This window comes from Dama dama, chromosome 7 (assembly GCF_033118175.1).
Source record: "Dama dama isolate Ldn47 chromosome 7, ASM3311817v1, whole genome shotgun sequence".
NCBI lineage: Eukaryota > Metazoa > Chordata > Mammalia > Artiodactyla > Cervidae > Dama > Dama dama.
This window is the reverse complement of record NC_083687.1, coordinates 52,157,113-52,170,996: the sequence shown is the minus strand read 5'-3', so window position 1 is coordinate 52,170,996 and position 13,884 is coordinate 52,157,113. Positions and strand designations below refer to the sequence as shown.

At 57.0% G+C, this 13,884-nt stretch overlaps 1 protein-coding gene across 3 annotated transcripts; it reads right to left on the bottom strand.

Annotated features, from left to right (window-relative positions):
- Window positions 1-1,719: 1,719 nt before the first annotated feature.
- Window positions 1,720-13,163, bottom strand: LOC133059954 (serpin B6-like). Of its 3 annotated transcripts, XM_061147742.1 has the most exons (8): window positions 11,807-11,986; window positions 10,920-10,954; window positions 9,905-10,079; window positions 8,084-8,233; window positions 5,064-5,181; window positions 3,963-4,105; window positions 2,417-2,572; window positions 1,720-2,232 (listed from the first exon to the last, which is right to left on the bottom strand). In XM_061147742.1, the coding sequence occupies exons 3-8, from the start codon at window positions 10,067-10,069 to the stop codon at window positions 1,828-1,830; spliced, it is 1,137 nt and encodes a 378-aa protein (XP_061003725.1). In that variant the 5' UTR covers window positions 10,070-10,079; window positions 10,920-10,954; window positions 11,807-11,986; the 3' UTR covers window positions 1,720-1,827. The 3 variants fall into 3 exon arrangements, with proteins under 3 accessions (XP_061003725.1, XP_061003724.1, XP_061003723.1); XM_061147741.1 differs by lacking the exons at window positions 10,920-10,954; window positions 11,807-11,986 and adding an exon at window positions 13,040-13,163; XM_061147740.1 differs by lacking the exons at window positions 10,920-10,954; window positions 11,807-11,986 and adding an exon at window positions 8,357-8,883 and having other exon boundaries at window positions 9,905-10,043.
- Window positions 13,164-13,884: the final 721 nt, after the last annotated feature.

Below are 13,884 nucleotides of genomic sequence, written 5' to 3'. Positions count from 1 at the left end.
AGCTGGTCACAGAGACGATCAACAGGGAGGATGTGAGTGACGGTGAGAGCGACTCGGGCACGTCCGACTCCCTGCCACCCTGATGGTCCGTGGGACTCTCCAGGCCAGAATCCTGGAGGGGGAGCCAGGATCTCCAGGGGACCTTCCCAACCCAGGGATCGAAGCCAGGTCTCCGGCATTGCCGGTGATTTCTCCCGGTCTGAGCCACCAGGGAAGGACTATGCTGAGGACAGGAATTCCGAGTTTATTTATAACAAACACAAGGGAGATTATACGGCAGTTCTCTTTAAAAATTTTAATAAGATCATTTTGAAAAATACAGTTGTGAGGAAAATGCCAAAGATGTTTAACGCAGCAGGTCCAGCTAAGAAAGAGATGGACAGAGGCCGAGCTGTGTGACAGGGTCTGTAACACACGGGAACCCTGCCTCCGTCATCACAGCTTCCTGCTGACGGCCTGATGGAGCCGAAGGACAGACACCTCGGACCCTGGACGGACAGACGGCTCACTTCAGGTGACAGTGGGCACAGGCTTGGGGGCGGGGGGTGCGCTGACGCCGCTGGGCCACCCGCCCGCCCGCTCACAAGGGCAGCGTCTCCACAGCCTGCCTCTCCTCAAGGCTCAGGCGCTGACGTGGGCACAGCAGAGACAGCGGACCAGAGACAGGCTGAGAAAGTGGGTCACACCATTAGGTTGGAGGGAGCCCAGCTCCTGATGCCGCCGCAGGGAGGCCAGTGGATGCCTCACCGCTCGCCACCTGAACCTCAGCATCGGCCGGGCTCGGGCCCCACGTCTCAGCAGGGAGCACGGGCGGCTACAGAAACCTTTGTGCAGCTCAGTCGCTCAGTCGTGTCCGACTATTGCAACCCCACGGACTGCAGCACGCCAGGCCTCCCTGTCCATCACCAACTCCCGGAGTTACTCAGACTCATGTCCATTGAGTCAGTGATGGCATCCAGCCATCTCATCCTCTGTCGGCCCCTTCTCCTCCTGTCTTCAATCTGTCCCAGCATCGAGGTCTTTCCAAAGGAATCAACACTTCGCATCAGGGGGCCAAAGTACAGGAGCTTCAGCCTCAGCATCGTCCTTCCAATGAACACTCAGGACTGATTTCCTTTGGGATGCACTGGTTGAAACCATAGCCGCCTCTTTTTCTCCAGTACCAGCGGCAGGATGGAAGGTCACCCGGCATGCATCCATGACGTGGTCTGAAGGCCTCCTTCTCCTGAACAGGAACTGTCTGCTCATCGCTGACCCTGGGGGCAACTGAACATGCTCAGGGAGTGTGGATGTCAAGCACTAGAACAGCCTCTGACCACAGACCCTCCAACGCAGACACAGTGACTCGGGGATTGGACTTCTCCCGGTCTGGGTCACGGGCCTCCCCTCTTCTGCTGGTTTCTTGAGGGCTCAGGTTCGGGGGTCTCTGAGGCCTGCCCCCCCTCCCTGCGGCTGCTGTAGCCCCTGCTTCGCTCTGTTCTCAGGGGGAGACCACTGTGCAGAGGAGACAGGGAAGGCCCGCTCATCCTTCCAGGCCCGGAGCAGACAGTGCTCTCCCCGAGGGCCTGGACGGGGCGGGTGGAGGGCGGGCCCAGAGAGCAGGCAGCCAGTGCTGCCTGCCGGCATGACCACCGAGCGCCCGCCTCCGATGGTGGCTGCAGCTCCGAGAAGGCGCGGGACACGAGACCACACGGGCACACAAACACACACACACAGGCGGTCTTCATCAGCCCTTTATTTGTGGACCTTCGCCAAGGTCACTGGGGTTGCAGCTCTTCCAGACATCGGGAGAGCGGTGAGGAGCACCGGGGCGCCTCCAGCACCCCGTCATGGCGAGCAAAAGCGGCCGCAGAACAGGATGGCCCCGGTCTTGCCGTGCTGGATGAAGAAGAGGAAGGGCCGGTCTGCACAGAACCGGGGCACGATCCGCAGGCAGAGCATCACGACCACGGCCCCCGTGGCGGCCGCGGCCTCCGTGCCCTCCTCGGTGACCTCCACAAAGGACTTGTGTACGACCTTGGACAGGTGCAGGCCTTGCCCGGACGACATCCCACTGAAGTCGGCGCAGGCCGCATCGAACGCGTCGGTCATGCCCAGGTCTCGGAGGACGCCCTCCATGTCATAACTCTCCTCCAGTGTGAACCGAGGCAGAAACACCTCCACCTCCTCCTCACCCAGCACGTCCGGCTTCGTCCATGCGACAAATTTCTCGTAGGTCAGGGCTTTCTCCACCTGGAAGAGAAGGTAGAAGATCTCAGGGTCTGCAGCAGCGCTGCCCCGGGCACGCCCCTGTGACCAACACTCTTCACCCTGTGGGCCCGAGGCGGCCTGCCGGCTGCACACGTTTCTCGGAGCCCAATGACCGGCAGGGATCCGGATGAGACCCCGGGCTCCGGGGCCAAGGATGCCCGGTTACCATGTTCAAGTCGGTGCTTTCACTGGGCAGCAGGATGACCATGTTCAGCTCTTGGCCGATGTAGGGAAGCACCAGAATCTGGGTGCTTATCTCTTCAATGTAGGTCATTTTAAAGGTGGACTTCTTGAACATCATTTGCACAGGTTTCTCCACGGTCTATAAAGGAAAGGGATAAACCTTAAGTGGAAATGAGACCCGTGGACACTCTGGTCGAGTCATCAGAGACGGTCTCCTGGGCACACACACTCTGTCTTGTCTTCCAGACCCAGCCCAGCTCCGCGTCGTCAGCTATCTGCACGGCTCCAGCTCCCACCCCCGGGTTGCCAGCGCTCAGGCCTCAGGCTTCTCTTCTCCTGCTGACCCAGGAGGGCTCTGCACGGACATTCCCAGCAGGACCTCACCCCGGCTCCTGCCTACCTGACATCTGCATCTGGACGCCAAGGAGCCTCCGTGTCGGCACACACACTGGCGGCTCGGTTCCCCCCACACCTGCTCCATCTATACTTTCCCATCTCTGCTCACGGCGACACCACTCCTCCCCAGTCAACCCTGCAGTGTCCTGGGCCCCTGTCCCTCCCACCCCACAGCTGACCCATGAACAAATCATGTTGGCTCTATTTTAAAGACATCAGGGCTTCCCTGGTGGCTTGGGGTAAATAATCCGCCTTCCAATGCAGGAGACACAGGCTCCACCCCTGGTCTGGGAAGACCCCACAGCCCTGGGGCTCTAAGCCCTCAGGCCACAGCTCCTGAGCCTGGGCTGAGAGCCCGGGACCGCAGCTCCTGAGGTCACAGGCCTGGATCCCGAGCTCAGCACCAAGAGAAGCGCCAGTGAAAGGAGCCCCAGCACGGAGCCCAGAGGGACTCCACCACGGCAGCTGCAGGAGAGGCTGCGGCCAGGAGAGCCTGCACGGCCGAGAATAAACACATGCAATTAATGAACATACAATACAGTCTGACTTGTGCTTCCTACCCCACCACGCTCAGCCCAGCCTGGGTCATCAGGAAAACTTCCAAGTAACCTCCCTGGTCCTGCACCCGGGCCTGAGGGGCTCGGGGAGATCAGAGCCACTGGGAGAGGCCCCGGGCTCTGCGAGAGCTCAGAGGAGGGACACAGGAACCAGAACCCGGGCTGGGGAGACCGCTAGGGAGGCTTCTGGACGGCCCTGCAGAGAAAGGCGTCTGTGCTGGTAGCTACTGACGGGATGGGGACGGACGGTAGGATCCAGGCCCACGGAGCTTCATAGCCATGGTCTCGAGTTTGACCTGGATCCTGGGAGTTCTAGTAGGCCCAGAGACCTGCGAGATGACTCAGGGGATATGTGATACAAGACAGAACACCCCCGCACAGACCCGCCGATGATACAGCATAGGAGGAGCAGGGGGAAAGGAAGCCAGGGTTTACCCGGATCCACATCTGGGCCGCCACGGCCACAAGAGGCACAGGTTTCTTGAGGTCAGCGTGCTCGCACACTCTGTAAACCAAAGGGACCCCAGGGACCATTTCCAGGAACCTCTTTCCTTACGATGAAACATTCTTGTTCACCTTGCTGACTTTGAATGGCCTTTCCATGGTGTGCTCCTTGTTAAATTGTTCAGCCCAGTTTCCTTTGAAGTAGATGGCATTCACGAGAACCAGACGAGTCATGGGGTCAACTGAATTTGCAGAGAGCAAGTCTCTAATTTTACCTGCAAAGCAGAATTAAAGAGCCAGTGAGCTAGCAGGGTTCCCTGGGGGAGGTGCTGGGCAGAGTATTTCTGGCCCGTCCCCTGGAGGAGTCAGGCACTGACCAGAGGGCTCACTTTCCCCCAGACAACCATGGACAGCGAGTTGTCTGTTCATTCACTAAGCTGTGTCCGACTCTCTGTGACCCCATGGACTGCAGCCCACCAGGCTCCTGCGTCCATAGGATTCCCCGGGCAAGACCTGGACCAGGTTGCTATTTCCTTCTCCAGGGCTCTTTCTCACCCAGGGATCCAACCCGCCTCCCCTGCATTGGCAGGTGGATTCTTTACCATCAGACCCACCAGGGAAACCCGTACAGGCAGCCTGGCCCCTAAAGCAAAATCAGCGACCAAAATCATAAAATCTCTACTCACAAAGATATATTGAGTTGCATAAAACACATACAATGAAGAAGTCATAAGGGCAGGATAATTCACAGTGACAGAAAAAGGAATCTTCGGTCTACAACGTGAGGGGACTGTCCTGAAGGGGAGAGGTCGAAGCCAGCGTGGCGAGCACGAGAACGAAGAACTGCAGGTGGACTGGGGCTTGACCGAGTGTCCTGCAGTGATGCTCAGCGACCCGCAGAGCATGAGCTCCGCTGCACAGGCAGGGGGGTGGAGCCCGCATCCAGAGTTTCCCTTCCGCCCCTTGTGAAAAAGCAGACTATATGAACATTAACCGCACCAGCAAAAAGTCAAAGTGTGTTTGCTCTGGAAGAGGTGCAGCAAATACTGATGAGGAGGGGGGAAAGCTAGAGAAATTGATTCCTGATTATATTTCAGGAGTGCATTTTGAAAGTTTACAGTTCTTTACAGAAAAAAGCCATTCCTGTTTACATTTGCTGGTCTTGGGAAGGAACTGATGGGTAATGAGACTGATTCAAATACTGTGCAAACAGAAGTACTGACATGCCCTCACCGTCTGTCTTTTCGGCTACCCAGGTGTTTATGTGCTTCACGGACTCCTCCGTAGCACTGACAAAGTCCAGCTCTTCCATCTCTGCTTGGTAGAACTTGCAGCAGGCATCTCTGAAAGACTAGGAGAGACGGAGTGACAGAATCACATGGCTACAGAAACAGACCACGCCAACAGCTCACTTCTTCATGGCGCCAAACCTCAACACTGATCATTTGAAGGTTACTTGTGGAATGTACAAATGAGTGTGAGGAATTAACCTTCAATCCGGTTTCTCAGTTTTCAGCTACACTGAATAAATGACAGTAAAATCACAGGCTTCCCAGGTGGCACAGTGGTAAAGAATCTGCCTGCCAATGTTGGAGACAAGGCTTTGATCTCTCCGTGGGGATGATCCCCTGGAGAAGGAAATGACAACCTGCTCCAGTATTCTTGCCTGGACAATCCCTTGGGCAGAGGAGCCTGGTGGGCTAAGTCCATGGGGTCGCAAAGAGTCAGACACAACTTAACGACTTAACAACAACACAACCACTGAGGAGAGGCCATGTGGCAACAGTGCTGGCAGCACAAGTTCCGGGCTTCACTCCCGTGTGACCCTGGCAAGGTTGCTATGTCTCTCTGGCTTCCTTGCCCCCTGGAAGCAAGCACGCAGCAGTAGCTACGTCTCAGAGGTGCTCTGAGGACCAGGAGAACCTGGCTCTGTCTGATGTCACGTGGCTGAGCTCTCCGCACACCGTGGACCCTCTATCTCGTGGTCCAGGTGCCTCATTTCATAGAACGCTCACATCATTCAGGCTCTGCCAGCCTACTGCTCCACTTCTTAATCGGGGCTTTGGAGAAAGATGTCAGTCTCTCAGTCTAAGGAAATAGTCAGGAAACAAAGTGGTCACCTACAAATCGATACCTCATCAGACCCTTGGTGATTTCAACAGCTTTAAAGCACATCTGAAAAGAAGTGCCTGCTTCTTAAATTACTGTTTAGTAAGTAATGACCAGTCAAAAAGCAAACTAAAGGAATATCTAATTATACATTGTGATTGGTATTGGATTGTTGGAATCCTCGATCACTATGAAATAACTGAGAAATATTTATAATCTTTTGATTTTACATACCATATCATAATAACATTTTAAATATCAATGCTTTTCTTCAAATATCCACTAGAAAAGGAAGGAAGTTAAGGAAAATTAGCCAATTTTTTGTGTTTATCGGTAATTTTGCTTTTCTGTATATCTAACTCTCATACAAAATGACAATAACAGGAGAAGGAAATGGTAACCCACTCCAGTATTCTCGCCTGGAAAAGTTCATGGACAGAGGAGCCTGGCGGGCTGTGTCCACGGGGTTACACGCCTGAGCATGAGTGCTTGAGGGTGGAGGGAGACGGGTTGGTAGCAATAAACTGGTAGAACTAAAAAAAAAAAAAGATTGACACCAAACTAGCATGTAGCTATGACTGATAAAAACAAGTAAACCCAGTTGTAAAATAAACGCACACTGTGCTGCAAAGCCTTACGGATGTTTGACCTCATGCTGACGACATGCACTTTACACCACCTGTTTTAAAACAGTTAATTTAGATCTGAAAGAAATGTGAAAATTAATGAAAAAAAATCACATAACAGAACAAGATCACTATCCTAAATGTACAAAAAACTAATTTAAGAAAAAAAAAAGACATAAAGCCCAGAAGTAAAACTACACAAAGGACATATAAACAGGCAATTTTCAGAAAAGATACAAAGGCTTGATCGACGTGAAAAGCTGCTCAGTCTCATGAACAATCAGAATGTTAAAGGCTCAGCACCCGCAGCGCTGAGCCGAGGGTGGACGCGCGCACCTGCTACCCTTCCTGAGGACGACGGGGAGGGCTGCAGCCGTCGGGGCGGGAATGAGGCGGAATCCACTGAGATCTGAGAGCCTCCCTCTGTCCCTTCCTTCCAAAGTCCGTCTGGAGTAGCAGGCACGCACAGGACAGAACCACACACACGGCGCCTGCTGGCTCGGCCCGGGCTGGCCCCACCCCCCGCCCACCCGGGGGGCTGGCGGCTGCATCTCAGCACAGCCACCCTGAGGACGCTGCCCCCACCGCGGGAAAGGGTGAGGCCCCCACGCTGTTGGTGAGGCTGACGCCCCCACGCTGTGGCCGCCTGATGCCAAGAGCCGACTCACTGGAGAAGCCCCTGATGCTGGGAAAGATGAGGGCAAAGGGGAAGGGCACGGCAGGGTGAGATGGTTGGGTGGCATCACCGACTCAACGGACATGAGTCTGAGCAAACTCCGGGACACAGCAGAGGACAGAGGAGCCTGGCCTGCTGCGGTCCACGGGGTCAGAAAGAGTCGGACACGGCCCAGCGACTGAACAGAAACAGACACACATGTTTGACATGCAAAGACTTTCTCTATGCACAGGGGACAAGCCCTTATACTGGGCGTGGGAGGCCAGGGCGTGGAAGAGAGTATGGCAGGATTCTGGCTTTGTCTGCATTTTTATACAATAAGGACACTCACAGATTACTTGAGCTGTTCATTAAAAACTTTAAAAATCATGAAAGCACTGTAATTAAATAGAACCAGAGTAAAAAAGGAAAAAGTTTAAAAAAAAATTCTGCATAGGAAAAGATAATCAAAATATTTACATGTATAAAAATGTTGAACAAGTCTCACAATGCACAAAAATCTTCTAACATGTGAAAAACAACATCAGAAAAATTCTTTTTGATCACTTCTTTGTTTGGGCCAACTCATCTGCAACTGTGGTATGATCCGTGTTAGTTCTCTGACAATCATCTCATCGAAGCTTCACGAACATGTGAACAATGCTGTCACATGTGAACAATCCCTCCTCTTACAGGCAATGACCGATCGCTTCCAGGAAGCGTGAGGTTGTGGCTTGGGTCCCACACCCCGCCCACCGTGTGGGTCTCAGGCCAAGAGGGCTGAGCTGCACCACAAGGCCCAGCTCCCGCCTCCTCACGACCTCGGTCTCTATCTGCTTCAGGAAAACAGGAGTATGACTTACCGAGAGGAAATCGTAAGTCTTCTCTCCAAAGAGCCTGTTGGCGGTTCTGAGCAAGTACTGTGTGCCGGGCCTGTTAACTTCGCTGAGAAGGTTCTGAAAACCCTGGTGGACATCGTCACCTCTGCCACTGCTCGTGCTTAGAGAGAGCGTCTGAAATCAAAAACAGATAAAAACCCACAACTGCAGTACGCCCTGACTACAGGAAATGAACACCAAACTGAAGACAGCCTAGGAACCGCACTGATCCTCCCCGCAGCTTAAAGCAAGACTCACCCAAAGAAAGGCACAAGGCCTCTGGGAGCCCCCCAGCCTGCCTCCCGCGGGGTCAAATGGCGACGGCAGGCACAGGAAGGCCCCTTGGCAAGCCCAGTGCCCTGCGCTCATGGTCTGCCTGCAGACAGGGCCGGCAGACAGGCCTCCCGTCTCTGCACAAACAGGCCACGGCTTCAGGTCTGGAATGGCCTCGGGACGGGCTCCGACCGGCGGACACAGGAGAAGTGGCTCTCCTGGGCCTGGGCCTTCGTAAAGGCCTGGCAACTCTACGTTCGCTGTCTTGCCCCCTGTTGCCAGGGTGCAGAAACGCGCAGCCATCCTGCTGGGGGCTCGTGACAAAGCGGTAGAGCGGTCACGCAGAGGAGAGCTCCTCCCGAGATCGGGGCCGCTCCTGGATCACGAGGAGCCCACTGGGCACTGTGTGGCCAGGACGCAGAGTCTGAGGGCCGGTCCCGGTCATCAGCGGCTTGATGGGAGCCACAGAGAGAAGGTCCAGACAGCTGAGCCCGGAGGGCCGGGGGGCACCCCTGCTGGAGGAGAGGAGCTTGGGCGGGAGCCTGGAGAGGCGCCCGTCCAGGGTGGGGAAGGCCAGCCCTCCCCCCAGAATCGGAACCTGCACAGGAGGTGCCCAGAGAGAGGGCAGCCCCTTCAGAGCCTGGGAAGCGGGAGGGGAGTCAGTGACGAGCACCAGAGGGGACTGCTCCCTTTTCAGGCAGAACTTAAAGGGAACACGTGCGTCTCCCGGTGGCGCAGTGGTAAAGGATCCACCTGCTGGTGCAGGAGACTCAAGACTCGCGGGTTCGATCCCTGGGCCGGGAAGATCCCCTGGAGGAGGACATGGCAACCCACGCCCCTGTTCTCTCTGGAGAATCCCATGGACAGAGGAGCCTGGAGGGCTAGAGTCCACGGGTCACAAAGCATCAGACACGACTGCGCGGGAGCTCCCCCGTATTTGCGTCCTAACACTTACTGGGTGGAGAGTGCAAATGCTTCTCACTCCCAGCCTCTCCAGCTGGCAGACGACCCTGAAAGTGATGGCCTTAGGGCAGAGGTCAAACTCAAGGTCCAGGCTCAAGGAGGGGAATCAGGACTCTGGTATACCTGGAGACCCTCTGGACCCCAGGCCCTGGGAGGGGTAAGGGCACCCCCATGAGGGAGGGCTGTGACCCCCACGGGGACAGAGGTCAGCGCCCCATCGCCACTGTGGCCCAGGAGCTGACGTCCACACCCCGTGCAGCCTGCCCGGGGCTGGCTCTGGGCGTCTCGGCAGGACAGGCCTCGGCCAGCAGGGCCTTAGGCAGCGGGTCCGAGCAGAGGCTCGATGAATGCTTGCTCATTCAAGCCTGTCCTGCTGGAATCCGGTGCTGTGCAGTCAGGAGCCCCAGGCCATCAGCCAGAGAGACACTGGACGGCAGGCCCAGGGATGGGGCAGATGGGGAACGAGGCCTGTCTGTCGAGCAAGGCCTCTGGGATTCGGATCGCAGACACCAGCTCACCAGCCAAAGAAACAGCGTCTGTCGCCACCCAGAACCGGCTTCCCGAACGTACCTGGGACATCTGGGCTGCGGTGTTGCCCCTGGCCCCCATGAGGACCATGGCCAGGGCAGAGGAGATGCTTAGGGGCGAGATAAACACATTTTTCGAGTTGTCTTTACCCAGCTTTTTCAGAAGGGTCAAGGCAAAGGTGCCGTTTGCTTCTGACAGCGCATCCATGGTGGCGAGTCTGAAAGGATGGATTTAAAACCAGTGTCACGTAAATTCAGGCCACAGGTCGACCGTGTCTCATCTGCTCTGACTGTTGTGAGCACTGACGCTCTGCTTCGATGAGCAAACAGGTACACGCACAGAACTCGGTGTCCTCGGGGTTTCCCCTGCTGACCCTGCCCAGGCCCTGTCACCCAATCGGGACAAGGGCCTTGGGAGGTGCCCACGTAAACCTGCAGGGCCCGGCCTCGGAGGTCACAGCCCCGTCACGGAGGGCGTCTGGTCCAGAAAAGGACACTGTGGCGTTGGGGGGGGGGGGGTGGATGAGCGTTCAGGGCCTTTCTGTGTGTGGTGGGAAGGGATGAGAGCTGAGAGACCCCAGCTCTTCACCAGAAAGTAGTGTCCGTGATAGACACCGTCCTGGGAAAAGAGAGCAGGTGAGCCCGAGGAAAGGGCCCCAAGCCGCAGGGCGTGCAGGCTGGCAGCCCCCTTCCAGGCCCTCCCTGCATGAGGACGGGGAGGCACCAGGTAATCTGTGCTCCTGATGAGGTGCAGGGCAGCTCACCCCACAACACACCACTGTAGCACAGTGACTGCTCTGAATTAAGGAGACTTGAGAAACAGCTGTTGCAAAACCATCTCTGCCCTTCTTCTGTTCCCCCTGAAAGCTGAAAATAAATCTCCATGTGCAAATACCCTCCCTGGACCAGGAGGTAGAGAGACATCTTTACGTCCAAAAAGGGGAACAGAAGGCTGAAAAGGCTGAACAGAAACCAGCAAACCCTGTCACTTCACGAACTTGCTACCCAAGCAAAACCCCCTTGATTTGTCAAATCTTCACACACACAAAGCCGCCTACCTTGTCCCTTCTTGAGTCTTGTATCTTTGAGGTTCCTATATGCATAAAATTCAGTGGGGTTGGTTTTCTGCCATTGATTTGTCTTAGGTCAGTTGAATTACTAGACCAGCCAGGAAGATCGTAGAGGAGAGGAAACACTCCCCCCACACACATTGTCTTCCATCTTTAAATCCAATTTGTTGGTTAATAGCTAAGTCGTGTCCAACTCTATTGTGACTCCATGAACTACAGCCTACCTGTCCCCTCAGTCCATGGATTGCAGGCGGGTTCTTTACCACTAGCGCCACTAGGGAAGCCCCCATGGTGGCTTAAAGGTGCCTTAATTCCCCATAAATCTGGTTTCCTGGAGACGTGGCTCCTCTGTTGTCCTCGCTTGGTCTGTGTGTGTGTGTGTGTGTGTGTGTATCTGTGTGTGTGTGTATGTGTGTTTGTGTATGGGTGTGTGTGTGTATGTGCGTGTACATGTGTATGTGTGTGTATGGTTGTGTGCATATGTGTGTGTGCGTATGTGTGTGTATGTGTGTCTATGTGTGTGTATCTGTGTATGTGTGTGTTTGTGTATGTGTATGGGTGTGTATGGGTGTGTGTATGGGTGTGTGTGTATGTGCGTATATGTGTGTGTGTGTTGTGTGTATGTATGTGTATATGTTTATGGGTGTGTGTGTGTGTTTATGTGTGTGTATGGGTGTGTGTGTGTGCGCGTACGTGTGTGTATGTATGTGTGTATGTGTGTGTGTATGCTTATGGGTGTGTGTGTGTGTGTGTATGTTTATGGGTGTGTGTATGTTTATGGGTGTGTGTGTGTGTGTGTGTGTGTGTGTGTGTGTGAGATCTAATGTGTCATCAGGATGGTTCCTTCTCCTCTATAGATTTACTGAGGGGATTACATCGACTGACGCCTGGCCCACAGTCGGTGTTCAATAAATGGTGAATAGCACTGCACACGGTTCTCCTTCTTCTGATGTCCAGGTCTCGTCTCAGGTCCAGAAAGCTTGGCGGTATAAGGTGTGTGGCCTTCCCGGGGGTCTGACGACAAGCCCTTTGTGTGGTGTAGCCTGCTCTTCGTGCAAACAGAAAAGAACAGTGGTTCCATTTACTGTCATTTCCTTGCTACTGGCTGGAGTTATCAGGCCAGAAGCGGAGTTGTAATACAACACTCTGGACTGGAATTGGCCTCATGTGGTTCTAAACAGTTAGTTTACATGGCCAAGTAGGACTAAAACCGTGACCTTTCTCTGGGGTGGTGTAATGCGGAGGGTGCAGTTAGTTACCAGTTGTGGGGAGTCCTAGACCTGCCACGCCCCAGAACACTGATAACCACAGCCCTTCCTGTTCACAGGGACCTCAATCCAAGGGTTACTTTGCACATGCCCTGTCCGCCGCGGTCCTACAAGCACACCAGCGGGCAAGCACACAGCGTGGCAGGTACCTTTGGTCCAGAAGCCAAGGTGCCAGCAGGACCCGGCCTCCCCCAGCAGCTCATTAGTCCTGGCAGCACGTGAAGGTTCATTTCCCATACTCTTTTTTTCTCTCCCTCAAACTAGAGCTTTATGGGGGGGGGGGGGGGTGAGGAGAGAAGGGAAGAAAGTAACTCAAGTGCCAACTTATCTAGTACCCAGGTGCGACGAAAGTTTCTCCCAGGCCCTCCGGCCCTGATGATGCCTACTCTCGGACTCTTTCGCCCGCAGCTCCTCCAATGAAAATAAAAACAGCCGTAACAAGCTCTGAAACGGTCCTCACGATTATCCCCTTAGGCCTGAGGGACCCTGAGCGCAGGCCGCGCCCTGGGCGGGAGACCGCTGGGCGCCGGCTCCGCCTGGGCACTCAGGCCGGCTCCTGTCCGGCTTCCGGCCTCCACCCGGGTCCCCCGGGTCCCCAACGCCTGGCGCTCGCCCGGGGTCACCTGGCGAGCGGGGCCCGGGGAGGCTGGGCGCCGCCCCCATGCGGGTCCTCCGGTACCCCTGTCCCGGCCGGCGGAGCCGACACATTCAGCGCATCTTCACCCCCGCGGCGGCCGCCCGATCCGAAGGGAAACCCAGCCCGACGCGCGGCCCTGCCCGCCGTCCGCCGCCCGCCTCGCGCGCAGGCCGGTCTCGCGGCCCCAACCTCCCCACACGTACCAAGGGCTCCCCGGGGGGGCTGGGCTGGGACAGCGGCGCCGGGCCCAAATCCCGCGGCGGGAGGGACGGGCGGGCCGGACCGGGCCGAACCGGAGGGCGGGCCGAGCGGGAGGGCCGGGAGCCGAGCGGGAGGGGCGGGAGCCGAGCGGGAGGGGTGAGGCGGAGCGAGAGGGGCGGGCCGAGCGGGAGGGCCGGGAGCCGAGCGGGAGGGGCGGGAGCCGAGCGGGAGGGGCGGGCCGAGCGGGAGGGGTGAGGCGGAGCGAGAGGGGCGGGCCGAGCGGGAGGGGCGGTGGCCAAGCCGGAAGGGTCGGTGTCACGCGGGAGGGGTGAGGCGGAGCGAGAGGGGCGGGGCGGGCCGGACCGGAGGGAGGGACGGAGTGGGAGGGCCGGACCGAGTAGGGAGGGGAGGGAAGGGCGGGGCCCAGCCGGAGGGGCGCCCGGGCCGGACCGAACCGGACCGGAGGGCGGGCCTAGAGGGAGGGCCGGACCGAAGGGCGGTGCCGCACGGGTGGGGCGGGGCCGAGAGGGAGGGGCGCCCGGGCCGGACCGAACCGGACCGGAGGGCGGGCCTAGAGGGAGGGCCGGACCGAAGGGCGGTGCCGCACGGGTGGGGCGGGGCCCAGCCGGAGGGGCGAGCCGGGCGCCAGGTGCGCCGCGGGTCCGGTCTGGCCCCAGTACGGGGAACGCTACCCGGGGCCGCAGGCGCGGGTGGAGCGAAGGCCCGGCCCTCCGGAGCCCTTCAGCGGTCTTCAGCTCCGGAGCCCGCGGTCTTCGCGGGGCGCACGGGCTGAGACTTGGTTCCGAGGTGCGCCGCCCGGGCACCTGGGCTTGAGTCTCTGCGCGGA

What these genes read in the sequence shown, in the direction of transcription:
- LOC133059954 (XM_061147740.1), bottom strand. Translation starts at nt 8,674, where the DNA reads ATGGCTGCGCGTTTCTGCACCCTGGCAACAGGGGGCAAGACAGCGAAC. An exon ending in GGCCATTCAAAGTCAGCAAG is followed by an intron (nt 2,573 to 3,962) that starts GTGAACAAGAAT and finishes TTTCCTTTATAG; the next exon opens with ACCGTGGAGAAACCTGTGCA. An exon ending in AAAGCACCGACTTGAACATG is followed by an intron (nt 2,233 to 2,416) that starts GTAACCGGGCAT and finishes CTTCTCTTCCAG; the next exon opens with GTGGAGAAAGCCCTGACCTA.